We start from the raw sequence: 23,300 nt of genomic DNA, 5'->3' as shown, positions 1-23,300 counted from the left end.
TGTGATTGTCTGTATGCCTATCTCCCTCTTCAAACCTTAATATGTAGAAGGAACTCTGTCTTATATCCCTGGCACATAGCTTAGTGCCTGGCACGTAGGTTGAATTGATTTCGAGATCAAATTGTCCTTGTCACATTTTGGCCTCTTATTTCATTCCTGTGGACAGTAGTAGCAAAGAGAGCCTGGGGAAGGAGGTGGCCTTGAATTGGGCCTCCTGGCTCTAAGGGTTGCCCTTTTAGCCCATTATAGGTTCTGAGCAAAGTGACTGGTTGATCATCTGGGCATCACATTGAGCTCTGTCTGCTGCTTCAAAACCTAAATATCTGGATGTCTGAATGGGTTTGGTACCTTTAGCGAACCCATATCTCCAGGAGGTGATTCTTAAGTTCAGCATTCATCCAGGGGCAGTGGCTAGCAATTCAGAAGAAGGTTTGGAAGGTTTTGTTTGTTGTATAATATGGAAGCAAGCATCTTTGTTTGGGGCTAGGAGAAGTTTCTATGGCCGCTGTAGTTGGAAATTTCCTATTTGTCAGTAACGTAGGAAACCAGGCAGTTCTGCCTTCAGTCCTTCAGGAGGCCATGTGAAAGGGCTCTGAACACAGCAGCTGTGCCATTTGCCCCAGTGTGGCTGGCCAGCAGAGTTGTAGGCACTGCACTCTGGGAGGGGACACCTGGCAAGACTGTCCAGGAAATTAGGCCAAGCCTATCTGGAGTATTGATCTGAGGGGCAGAAGCAGATAGGCCAGAAGTTAATCTGGCCTGTACTGAAGCAATAGCAGGAGCTTCATTTTTTTCCCTGAAAAATGGGCTTATCTGGACCAAAGTGGGGCTGGCCTTGGAGAACCTGGCAATGAGTTCTGGGCCTCACCAGCATTAGAAAGGAAAAGCTTGCCTCCTGTAGCTATTTGCTCTTTCCTCATGCTTTCAGGCTGCCTGAGGGAGGATGGCAAGCCTCCTATCACCTGAATGAACTGTTGGGGACTGAATGTTTTGCTCTTCCCTTTTCTTACCTTAAAAAGAAAACAGGACCAATAAAGAACGACACCCTAATGATGGGATTCCAGGTACTGCTGCAGACCATTAGAAGAGACTGGGAAAGGCAGGGATCTAGGGCTAGAACAGAAATCATGGTTCACTCAAATCATACCATGTAGGTGGTTGCGTGCTTGGCTTGGATATTGGTTTCTTTGTCTCAGGGACTTGCCATGTCAGTAATAACAACAATACTGTGATGCTTTACAATTTACTAATTACAAGTCTCTCATTTTAGCTTTATAACATTCCTGTGACTGTCTTCCCCACTTTACAGATGAGGAAACTAAGGCACAGAAAGGTCAACTGTTTAATCCAAGGTCACTGGAAAAGCAAGACCCAAACTTAAGTCTCCTGATTCTCAGTCTAATAGCACTTGCTCCTGGCTTCATGTGGTCATACACAGAGCTTCTATCTTGGTTTAGTAAGTAATGTTTCCCCTTTAAGACAAACTTGAAAGGCTGATTGCCAGCTCCAGTCCTTGTTGGGCCAGGAACATTGTTTAAAGCTAGTACTAGGTGGCAAGACCAAATCAGGGGCATCTAGACATTGCACAGTTGTGGAGAAAAGAGAGGGGTGGCTTTGTAAGTATAGATTTTGTAGTTGTGGGAGGAGAGAAGGAAGAATTTGATGAGTCCTAGAATTGGGGGCTTTGCTTCCTGGGTAGCTGGGCACTAAGCTTAAGACCCAGGAGTTCTGGTGGTGTACATAGAGCATCCTCTGTCCCTCTCACACAGACTAGACTGGGTTGGCCAAATTAGGGGTATGGCTGATCCCAGCCCCTTGAGACACTGGAGTAAAGCAATAATGCTTAAAAAGTAGTAATTGGGCCTCTCCAGTGCCTCACATGATGGGTAGCGTTCTTAGATGAGGAATTTCTTGACTACTTAAGAAGTTTTTAGATGAGCTAGAAAGAAGAAGGGAAGAAATGAAATGGGAATTAATCTAGTTTCTGTCTCTTGGTTCTTGGCCTGGTTATTTCCAGTAAAAGGGGTCAGTTTCATCTTTATCCCAAGTCTTGTGACTCATCCCTTCTGGTTCTTCTTGGTCTGGGGAAGCACAGTGCTTTGGCTTTCAGGCCCACAGATTGTAGATGTTGGCCTTTCCTGAAAATGAATTGCCGTGGGTGTTGTCTAGTGGTGTTCTTCACAGGCAGTTTTCCCCTTTTAGGGTTAACTTAAGCCCTGGGAAAGGAAAGGAGGCAGAGGTTTAGAAGATTTAGAAATAGATCAAATCTGGAAAATGGGGAAACTATCTCTAGTTGAAGAACGTGAAGGGTAGCATGTCTACCACCAGCCCATTCCCCCCGTCCCACCCCCACCAGGGTGACCCAGCAGAGCCAGAGAGTATCGGCAGTCCCACGCATTCTTTGGCTCTCTGATTTTCCCTTTCTCCTTTCTATTCTGCTCCTTGCCTACATTCTGAACGTTCCCAGTAAAAAGAGAATGGATGCCCACCCCACATAAGGTAATAGTCGTCTCTACTTCTGTAGTACAGTCACCAGTAGCTTAGGACGTAGGGGCAAGACTGGTGGCAGGTCTGTCTTCACCTTTTTGGGGAACAGCAAAGAACCCCAGAGCCCTCTGTGAAGTAACCAGCTCCCCATATGTCCCTTTCATCGTTCTCTCCAGGCCCGTCAGAGGGCAGCTAGAGCAGCCCTCTGTTACTACAACAGTAGACAGTGCTGGGAAATCACTTACCCCACTGCTCTGAAGGCAGCATTAGACAGATGCTCTGTGGGCCAAGAAAGCTGAATCTGTGTATTGATTAGGCTACACCAAGCTCTTAGGGACTATTAAATGGAGTCCAAGTCTCCAGGCTGCGTCTGACCTTCTTCGTCCCCAGCTGTGAGCCCATCATATGTGTGCCTTTGACCACCTGCCCCTCTAGATCCAAATATGTTAAATGCCACCTGAGTCTGGTCAGTGACTATGCCCATACTGTGCCACCTTATTCTAGAATTAGGTGTAGAAAACATTTTTTGTTCCCCAAGTTTAAAACACTTGCCATGGTCCTGTCTCCACGTGAAGAGTTGCTATCACTAAACAAGAGAAAACAGTTTGTGCTACAAGCACAGGCAGGAGCGAAACCTTTGAGTAACTTAGTCCTCACCAGAACAACAAATTGGGGGAGAAAAAGAAAGAAACATTCCATGTCTTGTCTTTCACTGTGTACGTGATTTGAGCTTTGGTGGTTAAGTATCTGTTTGTTCGTCCCTGAACCAGACACTGACCTCACCCCCACCTGCTTCCCAGGAGTTTGTCTCAATCCTGTTGCTTTTAGGTACTTTCCCAGAACACAAGGACTTGATTTGATTTTACGTCAATACTCTGATGGGAAGCCAAGGAGAGAGAACTGACTGCCTATAGCCTTTAAGGCTAGCGTTGGGAGGCAGGTCAGGATTGACTCCTACAGTCTTAGAAGGTAATGTTCTTATTCCTGCTTGACAGCTTGATTCAGATTAAAAGTATCGTGCTGCTTTCTGACTTGAGTGCACTGTTTTCCTTTTTTTACTAGCTGCAAGATAAGAGTCAAGCCAGGATCCAGGGGCATGTGCCAGGTTTGGAGACCACACCTGGGACCATTCCAGGCAGCACTGTGGGTTAAGCCCAAGGCATCAGCCAGCAACAATTGCTAGAAATAGACTGAAAAGAGCAGGACGGGGTATTGCCTTCTAGGACAATCTCTATTAACTATCCTGACCAGAAATAAGAGGAAGAAGCAGAAAATCCCTCAGACCCCGAGGAAGAAAATGAAGCGATTGTTGCAAGAGTCAGAGGAAGAAATCATGGTCACCATGGGACCCTCCTCCAAGCTTTCCCCAGATAAAGCTAAGGTCGAGACTATGTGTGGCATCAAGAGCAAGTCCTCAGGCCCTGCTGGATCCTCACCAGAGGACAGTTCCCTGACCCCTCGCTGTGGGTCAGTAGCCTCAGCCACTGGTGGGGATAGAAATGGAGGCCAGGCCCAACGTTGCAGCTTTGGGCAGCAGGCCAGCAGCCAGCTGCTTCTGGGCTCCACTGCCTGTGTTTCAGGCTCTGGCTCTCAGGACCTCTCATCTGCTAGCATTACCACAAGCTGTCAAGAGCCCTCAGAGAGGAATCAAGCCAAGCCCCTTTTGTCCAGAGGCCTTGGCCAAGGCTGCAGCCCTGAACAGCGAGAACCTTTGGGGGATGTAGTAGACTATATTATCAGAGAGCTGCAAGGCATCAGCCATCTGCAAACTGAGATTGCTGAGCTGCAGCAGCACTTAAGCCAAGTCTGGGGTTCAGTGGATGAAGTCTCGAGCTGTGTAGACTTGGTTCTAAGTGAGATAGAAGGCTTGCAGGTGGCCAGCAGCTCCCTGGCCAAGGTGTGTGTGGGTGGAAAGGCCCAGGAACCCCATGTGGACCGACCCAGTGAGGAAGCCATTCTGTATATGTATGGACTTCCTGAACAAGATGGGGAGAATACCATGGAGCTGGTGCACAGCTTCCTGGCCAAGCATCTCTGTGTTAATGGCATGCATTGCAACAGGTACATCAGAGAGGCTTACAGGGCAGGCAGAGCCCCAGCCCCCAGGCCTGCTGTTGTGAAGCTTGCCCATCTAGAGCACAGAGACTTCATCTTGCAGAAATCCATCCTCTTGCAGAATGTAGGGGTCTGGATTGCCACCAGAGAAGAACCAAGCTGGCCACAGTGCTATGAGAATCCCCAAAAAGAGTCTCTATCATTTTTGCAACAACTTCAGGATCGTAATTCAAATTCTTTAAACTTGGATGAACCAGTTCTTCAGATGGAAACAGGAGTCAGAGGACCCATAACAGGAGCATATCAAATGAGGGCTCAGAATCAACATAGAGAACCCCAGACCCCTGAACAGCAAGGCCTTTGCTTCCCACCCAAGAACAATTTAGCAAAGCCAAGTGATGTGTCTAAGCCAGGGGACGAAGTAAAAGGAACATCAGGAACATCCCAAGTCATCAGTCGTGGCTGTGGTGAGCTGACAGGGAGAGAGGCGTCTCTGTCTACCCTCCATCAATTTGAGGAGCCTTCCCTAGTGTTAATCACAAAAGAGGAGGATTCTGGGAAATCCCAGGTTTTCAAACAATACAGCCAAGGACTTGAAGCATGTGAGGTAACAGAAAGAGAACACTGCAGCGATAAGAATGAGGCCAGCAGCTGCCTGTCACTGTGTGGGTTGCTGAACACAGAGGACAAGCTCCTGGCCTGTGAAGCTGGGCTTGATGTTCTGAGCTCAAAGCAGTTAGAGGACCTTTTGATAGATAAGTCCAGGAGGTTTGCAACTCTGAGCTGTGACAGCATGATGGAGGAAATTATCATAGGGCCCAAGACTTTCAGTGACATGGTTCATATTGACTTGAATGAAGAGGAGGAATGTGCTTCTCAGGTCCTTAAAGATGTCTTTGAAAAGTCTTCTTGTGGTCTGAGTGGCTCACAGGAGGATGAAGATGTAGAAATTAAATTTTACATGAGTAAACTGGGCCGAGCAGTTCACCACTTTCGTTCAGCTCTGCAGGGAGTATTTCAGAAGATGGAGAACAGTGGGTCCATCAGTCCTGAGGACCTGGAAAGCAATGAGAGTGGATCCCAGTCAGAGATCAGCGATAGACTTCTTGGGACAGTGAGTTCAGGGCGTGCCCAGGATTTCTCAGTGGATAGCCCTGAAAGTCAGGGGAGTGAGAGCTTGCTCAGTGTGGTCTCTGGTGGAATGGGCATCTCTACACAGGGAGACCAAACCTCTCAGTATCCCAACAACTTCTCTCTGGCTTGTAATAACCTGCCTCTTGCATATTCTTTGCCAGATGTTGCTCTGGCTCCGTGTCTGGGAAGTGAAACTTGTTCCGGGCCTGAATCTCCCAAGCAGGTCAGACTAAGCCTAGAGCAAGTGTGTGCAGAGACCATCTACCTCAACAAGTGCACCTACAATTTTAAAAATATTCTAAGAGAGAAAAGACTGAGGCAGAAAAAACTTTTGCACGAGCTAGTACAGAAGGCAAACCATCTCTCAGTAGAAGACATGCACCCAGGTATTCTGAGACTCTATTTAATGGGGTCACAGCTGACTGGGTATGGCCTCCATTAGGCCAGCATGAGGCCCAGCTTGGTGGTGAGTTTCACAAGGTGATGGGGGAGGTCCATGGCTTGAAGTAGTCTAAGTTACTTGCATACAGTCATGTGTCACTTAACAACAGGGACACGTTCTCAGAAATGCGTTGTTAGGCACTTTCGTTGTCGTGCAAACATCACAGAGTGTACTTACACAAACCTAGATGGTATAGCCTACTACACATCTAGGCTAGATGGTACTAATCTTATGGGACCACTGTCATGTATGTGATCCATCTTTGACTGAAACATCATTATGTGGTGCATGACTGTATAGATTTTAAGCTAATCCTGTGGGAATTGAAGTGAAAGACGATTCTAAAGCAACAGAAAAGGAGTTTCTGTCCCTAGGGAGCTTCCAACCTATTGGAGGGAGCTTTAGGAAGTACCTTTTCAAAAGAGGGAGGAACGTCTGGGCAGAAGTAATTTACAGCTGCAGGACTTCTAGGATATTCCAACGTAAAGTAGGTGTGGGGTAGGAGGCAGGAATGGAGGATGAGGCATATTGCTCACAGACAGTAGAGGGCTTGATGCAATCCTATGTTGCATTTTAAAATTATTCTTGATGGGATTATGCTGAGATAAGATTGCCATTTCCCCAGCAGCTGGTGGGGCTTCTCCACCTCATAGGCCACTGTGGGAATTTCCCTTATCCCAACCTATCTTTTTTTTTTTTTTTAATTGTGGTAACATAGGTTTGTAACATTGTATAAATTTCAGGTGTACATCATTATACTTCTATTTCTGCATAGATTACATCGTGTTCACCACCCAAAGACTAGTTATCATCCATCACCACACACATGTGCCTAATCATCCCTTTCTCCCTCCTCCCTCCCCCCTTCCCCTCTGGTAACCACCAATCCAATCTCTATCTCTATGTGTTTGTTTGTTGTTGTTTTTATCTTCTACTTATGACCAAGGACATACAGTATTTGACCTTCTTCCTCTGACTTATTTCACTTTGCATAATACCCTCAATGTCTATCCATGTTGTCACAAATGGCTGGATTTCATCATTTCTTATGGCTGAGTAGTATTCCATTGTGTATGTATACCATATCTTCTTCATCCATTCGTCCCTTGATGGGCACTTAGGTTGCTTCCAAGACTTGGCTATTGTGAATAATGCTGCAGTGAACACAGGGGTGCATGTATCTTTAGGCACTGGTGTTTTCACGTTCTTTGGATAAATACCCAGCAGTGGAATAGCTGGATCATATGGTAGTTCTATCCTTAATTTTTTGAGAAATTTCCATACTGTTTTCCATAGTGGCTGCACCAGTTTGCACTCCCACCAGCAGTGTATGAGAGTTCCCTTCTCTCCACATCCTCTCCAACACTTGTTGTTTCCAGTCTTGTTAATTATACCCATTCTGACAGATGTGAGGTGATATCTCATTGTAGTTTTGATTTGCATTTCCCTGATAGTTAATGATGTTAAACATCTTTTCAGGTGCCTGCTGGCCATCTGTATATCTTCTTTGGAGAAATGTCTGTTCAGGTCTTTTGCCCGTTTTTAAATTGGTTTGTTAGTTTTTGTGTTGTTGAGATGTATGAGTTCTTTATATGATTTTGGAGATTAAGCCCTTATCAGGTTTGCAAATATCTTTTCCCAATTGTTATGTTTTTTCATTTTGTTGATGGTTTCCTTTGCTGTGCAGAAGCTTTTTAGTTTGATGTAGTCCCATTTGTTTATTTTTTCTATTGTTTCTCTTGCCTGGTCAGACATGGTACTTGAAAATATGTTGCTAAGACTGATGTCGAAGAGCATACTTCCTAAGTTTTCTTCTAGAAGTTTTATGGTTTCAGGTCTTACATTTAAGTCTTTAATCCATTTGGAGTTAATTTTTGTGTATGGTGTAAGATAATGCTCTACTTTCATTTTTTTGCATGTGACTGTCCAGTTTTCCCAACACCATTTGTTGAAGAGACTTTCTTTTCCCCATTGTATGTTCTTGGCTCCTTTGTCGACAATTAGCTGTCTATAGATATGTGGGTTTATTTCTGGGCTCTTGATTCTATTCCATTGATCTGTGTGTCTGTTTTTGTGCCAGTACCATGCTGTTTTGGTTACTATAGCTTTGTAGTACATTGTGAAATCAGGGAGTGTGATACCTCCAGCTTTCTTCTTTTTTCTCGGGATACCTTTGGCTATTCGGGGTCTTTTGTTGTTCCATATAAATTTTAGGATTCTTTGTTCTATTTCTGTGAAAAATGTTGTTGGAACTTTGATAGGGATTGCACTGACTCTGTAGATTGCTTTAGGAAGTATGCATGTCTTAACTACATTAATTCTTCCAATCCAAGAGCACGGAATGCCTTTCCATTTCTTTGTGTCTTCTTCAATTTCTTTCAGCAATGTTTTATAGTTTTCAGTGTACAGATCTTTCACTTCTTTGGTTAAGTTTATTCCTAGGTATTTTATTCTTTTTGTTGCACTTGTAAATGGGATTGTATTCTTAATTTCTCTTTCTGCTACTTTGTTGTTAGTGTATGGAAACACAACTGATTTTTGTATGTTGATTTTGTATCCTGCAACTTTACCGTATTCGTTTATTACTTGTAAAGGTTTTTTGGTGGATTCTTTAGGGTTTTCTATATATAAAATCATGTCATCTGCAAATAGTGACAGTTTCACTTCTTCCTTTCCAAATTGGATCCCTTTTATTTCTTTTTCTTGCCTGATTGCTCTGGGTGGGACTTCTAATACTATGTTAAATAGGAGTGGTGACAGTGGGCATCCTTGTCTGGTTCCTGTTCTTAGAGGGATAGCTTTCCGTTTTTCACCATGGAGGATGATATTAGCTGTGGGTTTGTCATATATGGTCTTTATTATGTTGAGGTACTTTCCTTCTATACCCATTTTATTCAGAGTTTTTATCATAAATGGATGCTGTATCTTGTCAAATGCTTTCTCTGCATCTATTGAGATAATCATGTGATTTTTATTCTTCATTTTATTAATGTGGTGTATCATGTTGATTGATTTGTGGATGTTGAACCATCCCTGCGTCCATGGAATAAATCCCACTTGATCATGGAGTATGATCTTTTTAATGTATTGTTGTATGCAATTTGTTAGTATTATGTTGAGGATTTTTGCATTGATGATCATCAGTGATATTGGCCTGTAATTTTCTTTTTTTGTGTTGTCCTTGTCTGGTTTTGGTATCAGGGTAATGTTGGCTTCATAGAATAAGTGAGGAAGCTTCCCCTGCTGTTCAATATTTGAAAAGAGTTTGAGAAGGATAGGTATTAATTATTCTTTGAAGATTTGGTAGAATTCTCCAGGGAAGCCGTCTGGTGCTAGACCTTTATTTTTGGGGAGGTTTTTGATTACTGTTTCCATCTCCTTACTGGTGGTTCGTCTATTCAAATTATCTATTTCTTCTTGATTCAGTTTTGGAAGGTTGTATGATTCTAAGGTATTTCTGAGGTGTCCGTTGTAATTTCTCCTCTTTCATTTCTGATTTTACTTATTTGCACCTTCTCTCTTTTTTTCTTGGTGAGTCTGGCTAAAGGTCTGTCAATTTTGTTTATCTTTTCAACGAACCAGCTCTCGGTTTCATTAATTTTTTCTATTGTTTTTTTGGTCTCTATTTCATTTATTTCTGCTCTGATTTTTATTATTTCTCTCCTTCTACTGATTTTGGGCTTTGTTTGTTCTTCTTTTTCCAGTTCCTTTAGGTGTACTGTGAGATTGTTTGAGATTTTTCTTATTTGTTGAGATAGGCCTGTATTGCTATAAACTTCCCTCTTAGAGCTGCTTTTGCTGTATCCCATAAATTCTGGCATGTCGTATTTTCGTTTTCATTTGTGTCGAGGTATTCTTTTGATTTCTCCTTTGATTTCTTCATTGACCCAATCGTTGTTCAGTAGCATTTTCTTTAATCTCCACATATTTGTCGCTTTTCTGATTTTCTTCCTATAGCTGATTTCTAGTTTCATACCATTGTGGTCAGAAAAGATGCTTGGTATTATTTCAGTCTTCTTCGATTTAGACTATGGGACCACAATAGCCAAGCCTTGGAAGCAACCTAAGGGCCCATCAAGGGACGAATGGATAAAGAAGATGTGGTATATATACACAATGGAATACTAGTCAGCCATAAGAAACGATGAAATCCAGCCATTTGTGACAACATGGATGGACATTGAGGGTATTATGCAAAGCGAAATAAGTCAGAGGGAGAAGGTCAAATATCGTATGATTTCCTTCATTAAGTAGTAGATAATAACAACAATAAACAAACACATAGAGACAGAGATTGGATTGGTGGTTACCAGAGGGGAAGGGGAGAGGGAGGAGGGTGAAAGGGATGATTAGGCACATGTGTGTGGTGATGAGTTGTAATTAGTATTTGGGTGGTGAACATGATGTAATCTGTGTAGAAACAGAAGTATAATGATGTACACCTGAAATTTATACAATGTTATAAACCAATGTTACTGCAATAAACAAAAAAATTTTTTTAAAAATTAGAATATGTGACCAGTCCTGGAGAACGTTCCATGTGCATTTGAAAAGAGTCTATATTCTGTGCTTTTTGGATGGAATGTTCCGTATATATCTGCTAAGTCCATCTGTTCTAGTGTGTTGTTTAAGGCCAATCTTTCCTTATTGATCTTCTGTTTGGATGGTCTATCCATTGGTTTAAGTGGAGTATTAAAGTCCCGTACTATTATTGTGTTACTGTCTATTTCTCCTTTTATGTTTGTTAATAATTGCTTTATATATTTAGGTGCTCCTACGTTGGGTGCATAGGTATTTACGAATGTTATGTCCTCTTGTTGGATTGTTCCCTTGATCATTATGTGGTGCATTTGTCTCTTGTTACAGTTTTTGTTTTAAAGTCTGTTTTGTCTGAGATGAGTATTACCACCCCAGCTTTCTTTTCATTGCCATTTGCATGGATTATCTTTTTCTTTCCCTTCCCTTTCAGTTTGTGAGTGTCTTTAGGTCTGAATTGTGTCTCTTGTGTGCAGCATATGTATGGGTCTTGTTATTTAATCCAGTCAGCCACTCTCTGCCTTTTAATTGGAGCATTTAGTCCATTGACGTTTAAAGTCGCTATTGATAAATATGTACTTACTGCTGTTTTTTTACTTTTTTTGTGTGTGTGTGTGAGGAAGATCAGCCCTGAGCTAACATCCATGCCAATCCTCCTCCTTTTGCTGAGGAAGACTGGCCCTCGGCTAACATCTGTGCCCATCTTCCTCCACTTTATATGGGACGCTGACACAGCATGGCCTGACAAGCAGTGCGTCGGTGTGTGCAGGGGCTCTGAACCTGGGCTGCCGAAACAGAGCACGCGCACTTAACCACTACGCCACGGGACCGGCCCCCTGTTTTTTTACTTTTTTTCTTGGTGTTTTAGTAGTTCTCTGTGCCTTTCTTCTTCTCTTGCTCTCTTCCCTTGTGGTTTCATGGCCTTCAAACCATTATTATGGTTTAGTATTATGTTTGGGTTGCTTTCTCTTAGTTTTTTGTGTATTTATTATAGGTTTCTGGTTTATAATTACCATGGTGTTCATATATAGTAACCTACATATATAGCAATTCTATATTACCGACCTATCTTCTTCTTAGTACTGGACTTGACAACACAGAACCTTATTTCTGACTTGGAGCTCTCCAGGAACTGCTTATAGTGCTGGCCCTGCCCAGGAGCCTGACTCTGCCCTCCACATGTCATATTCCCTTTCTTCCATCTCCAGCTAAAAGCTGCTCACCTAAGACCTGAAGAATGGAATGGTTTTTGACTACAAGAAATGAGAGAACATTTTTCTAGGTAGCATGGAGATATGTTGCTTTAAAATTACATCTCCCAATCAAAGTTAAATTTATCCAAAGAGCATATGCTGTATTCATCCAGTTTTAAATGTAAATGGAGTTGTCCTTTTATACATATAACCTGATTAATCTTTCTAAGGCAAATTAAAATTATGAAACATATTGTGTTGGCAAAGATGTGAGGGAACAGGCACTTATACATTGCTGGTGGGATGGGAGTGTAAATTGGTATAACCTGTAAGGAAGGCAAGTGGCAAATTTATCAGAATTATATATTCTTTTTGACCCCCAACACCACTTCCAGGAATATATCCTGCAGGTATATTTTCCTATGTCGATGGGACATATGTTCAAGGGTATTTTTGAAGCATTATTTTTAATAGCAAAAATTGAAAACAGTCTAAATGTTCATTAAGAAAGACTGGTTAAATAACTTATTGGCACGTTCGAACAATGGAATACAGTACCACATAGCTATAAAAAAGAATGAAGTTGGGGCTGGCCCTGTGGTGTAGTGGTTAAGTTGGCATGCTCCACTTCGGCAGCCTGGAGTTTGCAGGATTGTATCCCGGGTGCGGACCAACGCACCACTTGTCAAGCCATGCTGTGGCAGCGTCCCATATAAAGTAAAGGAAAATGGGCACGGATGTTAGCCCAGGGCCAATCTTCCTCAGCAAAAAGAGGAGGATTGGCAACGGATGTTAGCTCAGGGCTAATCTTCCTCACAAAAGAAAAAAAAAAGAATAAGGTAGCTCTTTACTGAAATGGAAGGATATCTAATATATATTGACATATGCAAAAAACAAGGTGCACAACGGTATGTGTAAGATGCTTACATCTGTATAAAAATGAAAGGGAAAGAATGCACACACAAACCCATAATGTCTGTTTCTGTATGTATAGGATATCTAACAAAGATCCAAAAGAAGCTGATACATGATTGCCCATGGGGAAAGGTATTAGGTGAAAAACTAATGGGATGAGAAGGAGATTTTCACTTTATACCCTTTTATACTTTTTAGAATTTGAATCATATGAATGTAATACCAAGTCATAAAATTAAATTGAAAAAATGAAAAATTAAAATCATGTCACACTCCTTCCAAATATCCCGAGAGCTACTTACTCCATATAGCTTATCAAAAAAACTCTAAATTCCTTCACTTGGTGTTCAAGGCCACTACAGTTGGTCTCTAGTTTACATTTCCAGGCTTATCTCCCATTGTCCACTATACTCCACCAAAAAGGAAACTTGACTGTCTCACAAATTCACCTTGCACTTTCTGTTCTCAGCATATTCACATACACATGCTTCCTTCTAGCCTAAGGTGCTGTGTTCACCATGTCATCCTAGCAAACTTGACTCAGTTCTTTAACATACAGCCAAAACATCACCATCTCCAGGAAGCTTTCTGTAATTCCTCAGCTATAAGGGATTTCTCTCTCCTCTTAACTTTGCAGCCCTTTTTCCTTCTCCTTGGGCATTTAGAAATTATTGCAATAGAAACAGCAAATATCAAAGTAGTACTTCCTTACTAACTCTTTAAACCTTGGTGGGAGTTGATGTTAGCTTGAACACCCAGGACACTTGGGCCTAACTCTTCAGTTTGCCAAGTTCCCCTTCTGGGCTGACATCCTGCTGGATGATGCAGGAAATTGTCGTACCTGTGGTAAGCAGGTGGTGGCGGCAGCAGTGATAATGAGAAGGAGGAGGTCTTCTGAAACACCAGAAAGCAAGCAAGCCGAAGTTCTGGGTCCTAGCCAAGATCCAGTCTGATCTGGGCTGCAGAGGGAGTGGTGGGGGGACTGCCCGGCGGTGGCAGCACCCCTTCTGTGCTGGGTCCAGGCCTGACTCCAGCACCGTCCATAGAGCAGGATAAGCATGTAGGCCAGTCTCTCACCAACACGTTCTTGTTAGAGAGTCCACAAGACCTGTTACCCCACCTGGTAAACTGATTCCGTATATCAGTGGCTACTACCACTGAAACATTTGAGAAATAAGCTTTCTTCACTGCTCTGCTTGGCACCTTTTAGGGCCTAAGCTTACGAGTAGTAGTTTACCATTAATTCGAGTTATTTTTCATCCTTTTCTTTCTTTTTGGGGGGGCTATATACAAGGCACTGTTTTAAGTATTCTCACATGCATTACGTAAAAATTCAATTCTTTCATTCCTACCACTCCACCAAAATACCTTTGGTGAAGGCCTTAGATGACCACCATATTGCCAAACTCCTGGTCCATTTTTAGTCCTCCTCTTAATCAATTAGCAACTTGACATAATTGATTGATTCCATCTTTTTATTATAACAGCTTTATTGAGTTATAATTTATATACCATAAAATTCACCCTTAAAATCCCTTAAATGTACAATTGAGTGGTTTTTAGGATATTCAGAGTTATGCAACCATCAATTCCAGAACATTTCCATCATCCCAAAAAGAAACCCCTTATCTATGAGCGGTCACTCTCCAGTCCCCTTTTCCCTCAACCTCTGACAACCACTAATCTGCTTTCGGTTTCTATGGATTTGCCTATTCTGGACATTGCATATAAATAGACTCATACAATATGTGGTCTTTTGTGACCGTCTCCTTCTGCTTAGCATAATGTTTTCAAGATTCACCCATGTTGTAACATGTATCAGTACTTCATTTGTTTTTGTGGCTGAATAATGCTCCATTATATGGATATTCCATATTTTGTTTATTCATCAATTATTGGACATTTGGGTTTTTTTAAACCACTTTTTGGCTTATGAATAACATTGCTATGAACATTCATGTACAAGTTTTTGTGCAGACGTATGTTTTCAGTTCCCTTGGGTATATACCTAGAAGTAGAGTTGCTGGATCATATGGTAACTCTATGTTTAACATTTTTGAGAAACTGCCAGACTGTTTTCCAATGTGGTTGCACCATTTTACAGTCCCATCAGCAACATATGAGAGTTCTAATTTCTCCACATCCTTGCTAACACTTGTTAATGTCTATGTTTTTCATTATAGCCATCCTAGTGGGTGTGAGGGGTATCTTACTGTGGTGTTGATTTGCATTTCCCTAATGGCTAATGATATAGAGCATCTTTTCATGTACCTATTGGCCATTTTTATATTTTCTTTGGAGAAATATCTATTGAGATCCTTTGCCCATTTTTAAATTGAGTTGTTTGTCTTTTTGTTGTTGAGTAGTAAAAGTTCTTTATGTATTCTGGATATATGTCCCTTATCAGATATATGATATGTAAACATTTTTCCCCAATCTGTGGGTTCTCTTTTCACTTTCTTGATGGTGTCTTCTGCAGCATAAAGATTTTATTCTTTAAAAATTTTTTATTGTGGTAAAATATACATAACATAAAAGTTATCATTTTAACCATTTTAAATTCGTTCACATTGTTGTGCAACCATCACCACCATCTAATCTTCAGAACTTTTTCATCTTTCCCAACTGAAACTGTATTCATTAAACTAACTCCCCATTCTCCCTTCTCCCTAGCCACTGGCAACCACCATTATACTTTCTGTCTCTAAATATTAGACTGCTCTAGGTATCTCATATAAGGACGCAATATTTGTCCTTCTGTGACTGGCTCATTTTACTTAGCATAATGTCTTCAAGGTTCATCCATGTTGAAGCATGTGTCAAAATTTCCCTCTGTTTTAAGGCTGAATGGTATTCCATTGTATGTATATACCACATTTTGTTTATCCCTTCACCCATTAATGGACACTTGGGCTTCTTCCACTCTTTGGCTATTGTGAATAATGCTGTTATGAACATGGGCTTATAAATATTTGAGTCCTTGCTTTCATTTCTTTTGGGTATATCCCCAGAAGTGGAACTGCAGGATGATATGGTAATTCTAATTTTTTTGAGGAATTGCCATATTTTTTTTCCACAGTGGCTCCACCATTTTACATTCCCACCAACAGTGCACAAAGGTTCCAATTTCTCCACATCCTTGCCAACACTTGTTACTTCGTTTTCTTGTGTGCGCGATAGCTATCATAGTGGGTATAAAGTAGACTGCAAAAGTTTTAAATTTTGATGAAGTTCAATTTATCTGTCTTTTGATGTGTTGATTGTGCTTTTGGTTTCACCAGTAAGAAATCATTGTCTAATCCAAGGTCACAAAGTTTTATTCCTATTAAATGACATTTCTGAGTGACATTTAGGTTTACGATCCATTTTGAGTTAATTGTTTTATATGGTGTGAGATAGGGGTCCAACTTCATTCTTGTGCACGTGGCTATCTAGTTATCCCAGCACCATTTGTTGAAAAAGAATATTCTTTCCCCATTGAATAGTCTTAGCCCCCTTGTCAAAAATCAACTGATATAAATGTAAGAGTTTATTTCTGGACTCCCAATTCTATTCCATTGATCTTCAGTCTATCCTTGGGCTTCAATTCCTTCTTTTTGAAACACTTTCTTCACTTGGCTTCAAGAACACCTCTCTGTCTTGGTTCTCCCCCAATATTGACTATTCCTTCTCAGTCATTTTTGCTGGTCCCTCCTCATTTTCCCAAACTTTTGGCATCCCGGGATTCAATCCTAACTTCTTTTTAGTCATACTCACTTCCTAGGTAATCTCTTTCAATCTCATGAGTTTCATAAACATTCCCAGATTTATATCTCTGGCCCAGACATCTTCCATGAACACCAGATTCCACATCTACATAACATCCCCATTTGGATGTAAGTAGGCATCTCAGGTTTGACATATCCAAAACCAAATTCCTAATCCTTCTCCCCAAGCCCCTGCCAAACCTGCTTTTCCTATAGTCTTTCTTACCAGTAAATGGCAACTCCATTCTTGAAGCTTCTCAGGCCCAGATTCATAGAGTCATTCTTGACTTCTTTTCTCTCTCAACCTGTATTCAGTCAATTAGTAAATTCTGCCTGCTCTACCTTTAAAAAATATCCTAAGTCTTACCACTATCTCTGTCTCCACCACTATCATTCTTGTCTAAGCCACCATTTTCTCTTGTCTAGGTGATTGCAGTAGTCTAACTGGTCTACCTGCTTCTACCCTTGTCTCTCTACAGTCTGTTCTCCCCACAGCAATCAGAGTAATCCTTATAAAACGTGAGTCAGATCATATCACTTCTCTGCCCAAAATCTTCCAGTGATATTCTGCCTCACTCAGAATGAAAGCCCAAGTGTTTATAAGGGCCTGTAGAGCCTTATTTGAACTGGTTCTCTTAGCACAAACTTGCTCTTCCTCCACATCGCTTATGCTCTCACCTCAGACTTTGCACTTGCTGTATGTTCTGACTGGAATACTTTTTTCCTGGAACTCTGAATAGCTTCTTTACTCATTTCCTTCAGGTCTCTGCTTAGATGTCACTTTATCAATGAGGCCTTCCTGACAACCTTTTATAAAATTTTAATAGCAACTGTAATGTCATCACAGGGGGCATTATCTTTTCCCCTGAATTTTTCAGCAGCGTCCCTATCACACATGATGTAGTATATATCTACTGGAACCAGATTCTGGAACCAGAATGCCTGTTTTAAATTTTGGCTTTGACACTTGCTGTGAGTTTAGGCAAATGTCTTAGCCTCTCTGATCTTCAGTTTCATCAACAACAAAATGGAGATAATAATAGTATTTACCCAGCAGAGTTGAGAAATAAATGAACTTACTCAAATAAAATGCGAGAAACAGATACTCTGTTCACTTAGTGTTAGCTACTGGCATCATCTTCATCATCATCGTTAACTGTTAGCTTCTTCTACTGGAATAGGAGCTTCTCAAGATCGGGGAGTTTGTTTCATTCCCTGATGGATCGCCAGCACCAAGAACATTGCCTAGTCTGCAGCAGGTTCTCAATAAGTATTTGTTAAAGAAATGAATCCTTGCAATAACCCTGGGAGGTAGCTGTTCTTATTCACTTTTTACAGATAAGGAAATGCAGGCCCAGATAAATTGAGCACCTCAAGTCTTTTGACTCCCAAGTACAATGGAGTTAAGATTGTTTTAACAATGAGGAAGTATGTCACTTCCTCATACAATGGAGTATTTGGAAGAGTGAGATCATTCTTAGGGCTCAGTGATTTTTCTGCAAAGCAGGTATTCTATATACATATATCACTTAAACTGAAAACTAAATCTGAGTGGAAAAATCCTAAGGCATTTTAGGAAGTTAGGAAGCACAAAAAGTTTGATTCTTACAAGAAAAGTTTTTTTTATGTTTGTCCAACAGGTGGGACAAATTGAAGGGCTAGTAGAGCAGTTTGTTGAAGTCTGGAAAATGGTACAAGCTTATGGCTAAGAGAGACCTATCTTTTACTACATACAAATACTAGGAGATGTGCTAAGGCTCAGGCTACAAGGGTAAAATAATGTATATGTAATTCTTGCTCTCAAGAAGTTCACAGTGTCTAAAAGGAGACGTTTATACAGACAATTGCAGTGAGACAGTCCTGGCAATATACTGTCATAGAAGTGTGCACATAGACGTGTGGGTACCATGGGCACATGGTGGAGAGGCATCTCATTCTGCTTTTGAGAGGAAGGCAGAAAATTTCAGTAGATATGAGAGGCCAGGTCACGGAAAACCTTGACGGCCTTGTCGACAGATTGGATTTTATTCTTTAGGCATTATGGGGAATTCTGGGAAGAACAGAAGGACACATTCAAAGCAACTTTGATATGATATGTACAATGTATTTAACATAGTGGAGGACAGAAACCTTTCCAATTTGAGTCACAAGGTCAGTTAACGTATTCCTTGCCTAATTTTCTTTTTCAAATGTAACAGATTACTCTAGGGGAGGTGGGGAGTAGATGTAGAAGAGCCATGTTCACATTACAGGAGTTGTCTTTTTCATCTCACCCACCTTTCTGTAGCTGCACTGTTTTGGAAGATTCCTAGTCCTGAGTTCATTCTTCTGTCAGGTCAAGTGACCTATTACGTCATCAGAAATAGCTTGAAAAATTGGGAATTTACGATTAGTTTCTAAGATTCTCCCTCCTACTTGTTGGGTAATATCAGTGGATCTTTAAAAGGGAGGGAAAAGAAAGTGCAGGGAAGCTGATGGGTCCAGGTGGATGGACTTTCCTTAGAAAAGGAAGCCTGTGGGCCTGTGTGTGGCCTAGAAGGCAGTGTAGTCTCTGACAAATAGGAAAGGAGTGATCTTGGGACCTTATTCTTCCTCTGCGGTGACTTTCCTGGGTTCTTCTGCAAGTTTCAGTTTTCCTTTGGGGTATTGTTCTGAATTTGATAGATAATCAGGCCTGGAACTGCAGTCACGGTTTTATCGTCCAGATCATCGTACTTCTGTTAGGGCAGTGGCCAGCTGATGCATCCTGGTCCTGGCCTTAACTCCAGGCCTTAACCTGGCTTAACTTTTTTTTTTTTTTTTAAATAATTTTATTTATTTATTTTTCCCCCAAAGCCTCAGTAGATAGTTGTATGTCATAGCTGCACATCCTTCTAGTTGTTGTATGTGGGATGCGGCCTCAGCATGGCCGGAGAAGCAGTACGTCGGTACGCGCCCGGGATCTGAACCCGGGCCGCAAGTAGCGGAGTGCACGCACTTAACCGCTAAGCCACGGGGCCGGCCCAACCTGGCTTAACTTAATTCAGGCTCTGGGAAAACAGGCCAGTGCTTGCTAGGCAAACACATGGCTAAGCCTGGGTTAGAAAATGGAAAGGGCTCAGCCACCAGGCCTTTGGAGTTTGAGGACTTATCTCAGATCCAGAGGGAACTCATGTAGCTTCTAAGGAAGGAACTCAGTCTGTGCTCAGCCAGCTCAGATAGCCTGTTGGAGTCGCCCTTGGTAACAAAGCTAGTCTTGTGGCCCTGACCCTGCATGCAGGCCACTTTGGAAAGGGGAAGAAGGTGACTGGAATCCTCAGGTAGACTTTGCCCTTTGGTTTGAGTAGCCAAATCTGGGATTTCTAAATTAAAAAGCAGGAGCCAGCAAATACAGGAGTTAAGGATTCTGGGAGCTGGGTCTGTGAACTGCCCAGTTGTTCAGAGGCCTTCTCCATCTCCTCCACGGAGAAGGAGGAGGTTTAGCTGGCATTTTCTTTAATGTCCCCTTATAGGACTGAATCTACTAACCTCTCTGCCCCTTTTTTCTGCTCTGTCTCTCCTTGCAGAAGGAAAGCGAGGAGCCCTTCAGGTTATGCCTCTGGCCCTTTGGGCCTTTTTTGTTGTCTATTTTCTACCCCTCCCCCCTGAGCATGGTATTTGTGTATGTGTGCATGCATGATTTCTGCCTCTGAGCGTTGGCTCATGCAGATAGTCTCTTTTTCCTGAAAGTAGTTTGTGTGCATGCTCCATGCTTGTGTGTGCTCCTACAGACACCCTGGAGCACGGTGTGAGAATGTGTGTGCCAGCACGGTGCACATTCAGTGTAGCATGTGTGTGCTTATACTTGTACTCAGTTTGACTGCCCCAAACACTGATTGCCCTCCTCTTCTACTTTGCACAGTGTGTGTCCATTTTCTACTTGTTGCTGCAGACTGGCATATGCTGTAAACTCTTGCGAGCCCAGCATGCATACACACGTATTTGAGAGCATGAGTTGCTGCAGGCATTTTGTGTCTCTTGCCTGGGGCCCTAAGTATGAATGTGCTTTGTGCTTCTGGGCAGGCTTCCTGGCCTCTCTGTGAGCACAAGCTTCTGTAGACCTGTGATGTGGTTCCCCCATGCCATGTGAATGCGTAGTATACCAGTGCTCTGTGCCTGCAAGCAATGATTCCTGAAGACTGTGGGGTTGCTTTGCCTGTGATTTGGGCCCTAGTGAACACTGAATCCTCTTGCAAATGGGTGTGTGCACACGTTCTGTAGTCCTATGTGCAGGAGCCATGCTCACCTTGTGTTTCCCTCAGGCACAAGTTGTGTCTGTGAAGGTACTTGCTGTAGGTACTTTCTCTAGACCTCCTCTGACTCCCCTGGCACTCCTTCAGAGCCGTGTGCGTGCATGCTCTATGCTGTGTCTGCAGGCTTCTCCAGACACATTGTCCCCTCTAAGCACAGGAAATGTGTATGATCTGAGCCTATGAACCTTGGCTCCCAAAGACTTTTTGCGACTTTGTTTCCTTAAGCCCAGTGGTTTCTGGCAAACATCTAATTCTAGGTAGGAAATAAAAATCTGGTCAGTACAGTGACTGTTTCCAAAGGGAAGATAAGTTTTGGTTGGTAGGATCTGGGGATTTAGGGATGGGCTACGTCTCACAAGCAACCTTAGGAGACTTGCTTCAACCACTTCTGGCTGCCTTTTAGGCCTGATCCTCCTTTTACCAATATCATCCCACCCACAAAACTAGGGCAGGTGGCAGATGAGGTGAAATGGAGTCATGAAGAGCTTTTGGCAGTAGGCAGATAGGCTTGATTAGAGCACAGACAACCTGAGAAGGGTCTTAAATCCAGAGTTCATCTTGAGCCTACTACTGACCCCTGCTAATTCTTACCCACTTTTACATCGTCCATTAGCCTGTCCTACCGGGAGGCTTTTTCTACTCTATCTTGCCTCATTCTGCCTATAACTTCTCCCATCTTTAGCTCTCCTAAAACTTCACCCCCTGTCCAAAGCGAAACAGCTTACTTCTGCCTCTTTTGTTCTGGAGCTCATTTGGTCCAGGATAGTTAGCTGGAGCCCAGGTCTCAGGAGGCAGGGAAGTTGTTGGGGGTGGAGGGGAACAAGGAGGAGCAGAAACCACCAGACCTGCTAGCACTAGGTCTGTTGAGCCTAAACATCTACCATTTGTTCTCTGGAGAGCCCTGGCAGCTTTGGAACTCTCTGTGTACACCACTTGAAGGATTTGCTTTGTTTTTTTTGTGCAGAAACCTTTTAAAAGTGTTTTCGGGGGTTGTCCTGGTGGCATAGCGGTTAAGTTTGCGTGCTCTGTTTCGGCGGCCCAGTGTTCGCAGGTTCGGATCCTGGACGTGGACTGACACACGGCTTGTCAAGCCATGCTGTGGTGGCGTCCCATATAAAGTAGAGGAAGATGGGAACGGATGTTAGCCCAGGGCCAATCTTCCTCAGCAAAAAGAGGAGAATTGGCATCGGATGTTAGCTCAGGGCTAATCTTCCTCACAAAAAAAAAAAAGTGTTTTCAAACTGTTCCTTCCTTGAATTATTTGGTGCCTCAATTTTCACCTTCTCGTTATAGAGCTCATAAAATTCACCAGAGTGATAATCCAAGTGTCTGCCCTGGGTTCTCTTGTTACATAGAGCTTATCAAATGTAGAGTGTACTCAGTGTCAGTGAGTTAGGGCTTTAAAAGTCAAATCATAAGATCAGATGGGAATCCAGAAAGACCAGGTCCCACTCTGGGGCAGCCAAGGGAACTTAGGAATAGAGCTGGAAGATCAGACTCTATGTGAAGTTGTCTTTTTGCTTTAGTGAAGCCTGGAAGCCCAAGTGGACCCTTCTCCTGGCCTTGGCTTACTGTTGTGTACACCATTGGGTTGTGTGAGGGGAATAGAAGTTCTGGCAGCTGTCACCCTCCCAGTGAACCTTAGCCCTGGGATCTCAGTGAGCTTGGCTTTATATCCTTCCTATTCACTGGGGAGAAGGGAGACGAAGTACTGCTCATTTCAGCAGCCTGCTTGTTGCCCTGCCTGATCAGGGCATTGGCTTAGACGTCAGGCTGGCTGTGTCACTACCTGGTGTATGTGACCTGCACTGCTCTGAGCTTCCTACTTTACTGCTCACTGCATGACCAAAGAAAGATGGTAGTCTCCCATCTTTCCCTGGATCTAACTTTTTTCTGTCTCTTTTTAAAGATTCCGGATGATGGTGACCCTTCTTTGCCCCAGTGGCTCCCTGATGGGTAAGTGATTCCCTTCAAGGTTTCTGTGGATTTTATAGTCTCTCATGCTGCTTTTAGCTTTTCCTGTGGGAAGCAGGAGAAACAGCTCCATAAACTGGATCCTGGGGAAGGAAGAGGTTCTACTGTAGAGATTGGTTGGTTCTCTGGGGGCAGAGGAGAGCACTCTGCAGACTGATTCCTCAGAGGCAGAAGAGAGAGCTTTGCAGAGTGGTTCCTCTGGAGCAGGGGAAGGAGCTTTGGGGCTCCCTCATCCTTGCCTCTGGAATTTCTGATCCATTGCATCATAGTGGTGTAAGAAAGAGGAAGAAGAAAGAAGAAAGTGGTAGAAGAAAGAGGAAACTAGAAAAGTATCTGCGTTTGGAGATAGTTTCTTTTTAATCCGTTGTTGACATTGTAGCTTATTTGATTACTCTCTGGGCTGCTTCCTCCTTCAGCGGTTTTGAGTCATCTACTTATTCCATTCCACTCAGCTCAAGACATAAGTAGCAATCCTTATGAGCTCTGAGTGTTCCGTCTGTACTTCTGATAAAGTTATTTACTACATTTTTACATGCTTCTTTTCCTT

General features: G+C 42.5%; 1 protein-coding gene across 6 annotated transcripts in view; it reads left to right on the top strand.

The window, feature by feature from the left end:
• Window positions 1–23,300, top strand: part of UNC13B (unc-13 homolog B) — a 250,615-nt gene that overhangs the window by 187,440 nt on the left and 39,875 nt on the right. For 4 of the 6 annotated variants that reach the window (XM_087419541.1, XM_087419540.1, XM_087419543.1 and 1 more), the window contains exons 1-2: window positions 3,641–5,656; window positions 22,689–22,735. In XM_087419541.1, coding sequence (XP_087275667.1) covers window positions 3,785–5,656; window positions 22,689–22,735 — 1,919 coding nt within the window. In that variant the 5' untranslated portion in view covers window positions 3,641–3,784. Of the gene's footprint in view, window positions 1–3,640; window positions 5,657–22,688; window positions 22,736–23,300 lie in introns of those variants that run through there. The other 2 variants (XM_014797472.2, XM_004443252.3) reach the window with 1 other exon arrangement.

This window comes from Ceratotherium simum, chromosome 29 (genome assembly GCF_057802395.1).
Source record: "Ceratotherium simum simum isolate JZ-2026a chromosome 29, ASM5780239v1, whole genome shotgun sequence".
In the NCBI taxonomy this organism is placed as follows: Eukaryota; Metazoa; Chordata; class Mammalia; order Perissodactyla; family Rhinocerotidae; genus Ceratotherium; species Ceratotherium simum.
The sequence above is the reverse complement of the archived record's forward strand: the minus strand, read 5'-3'. Positions and strand labels throughout refer to the sequence as shown.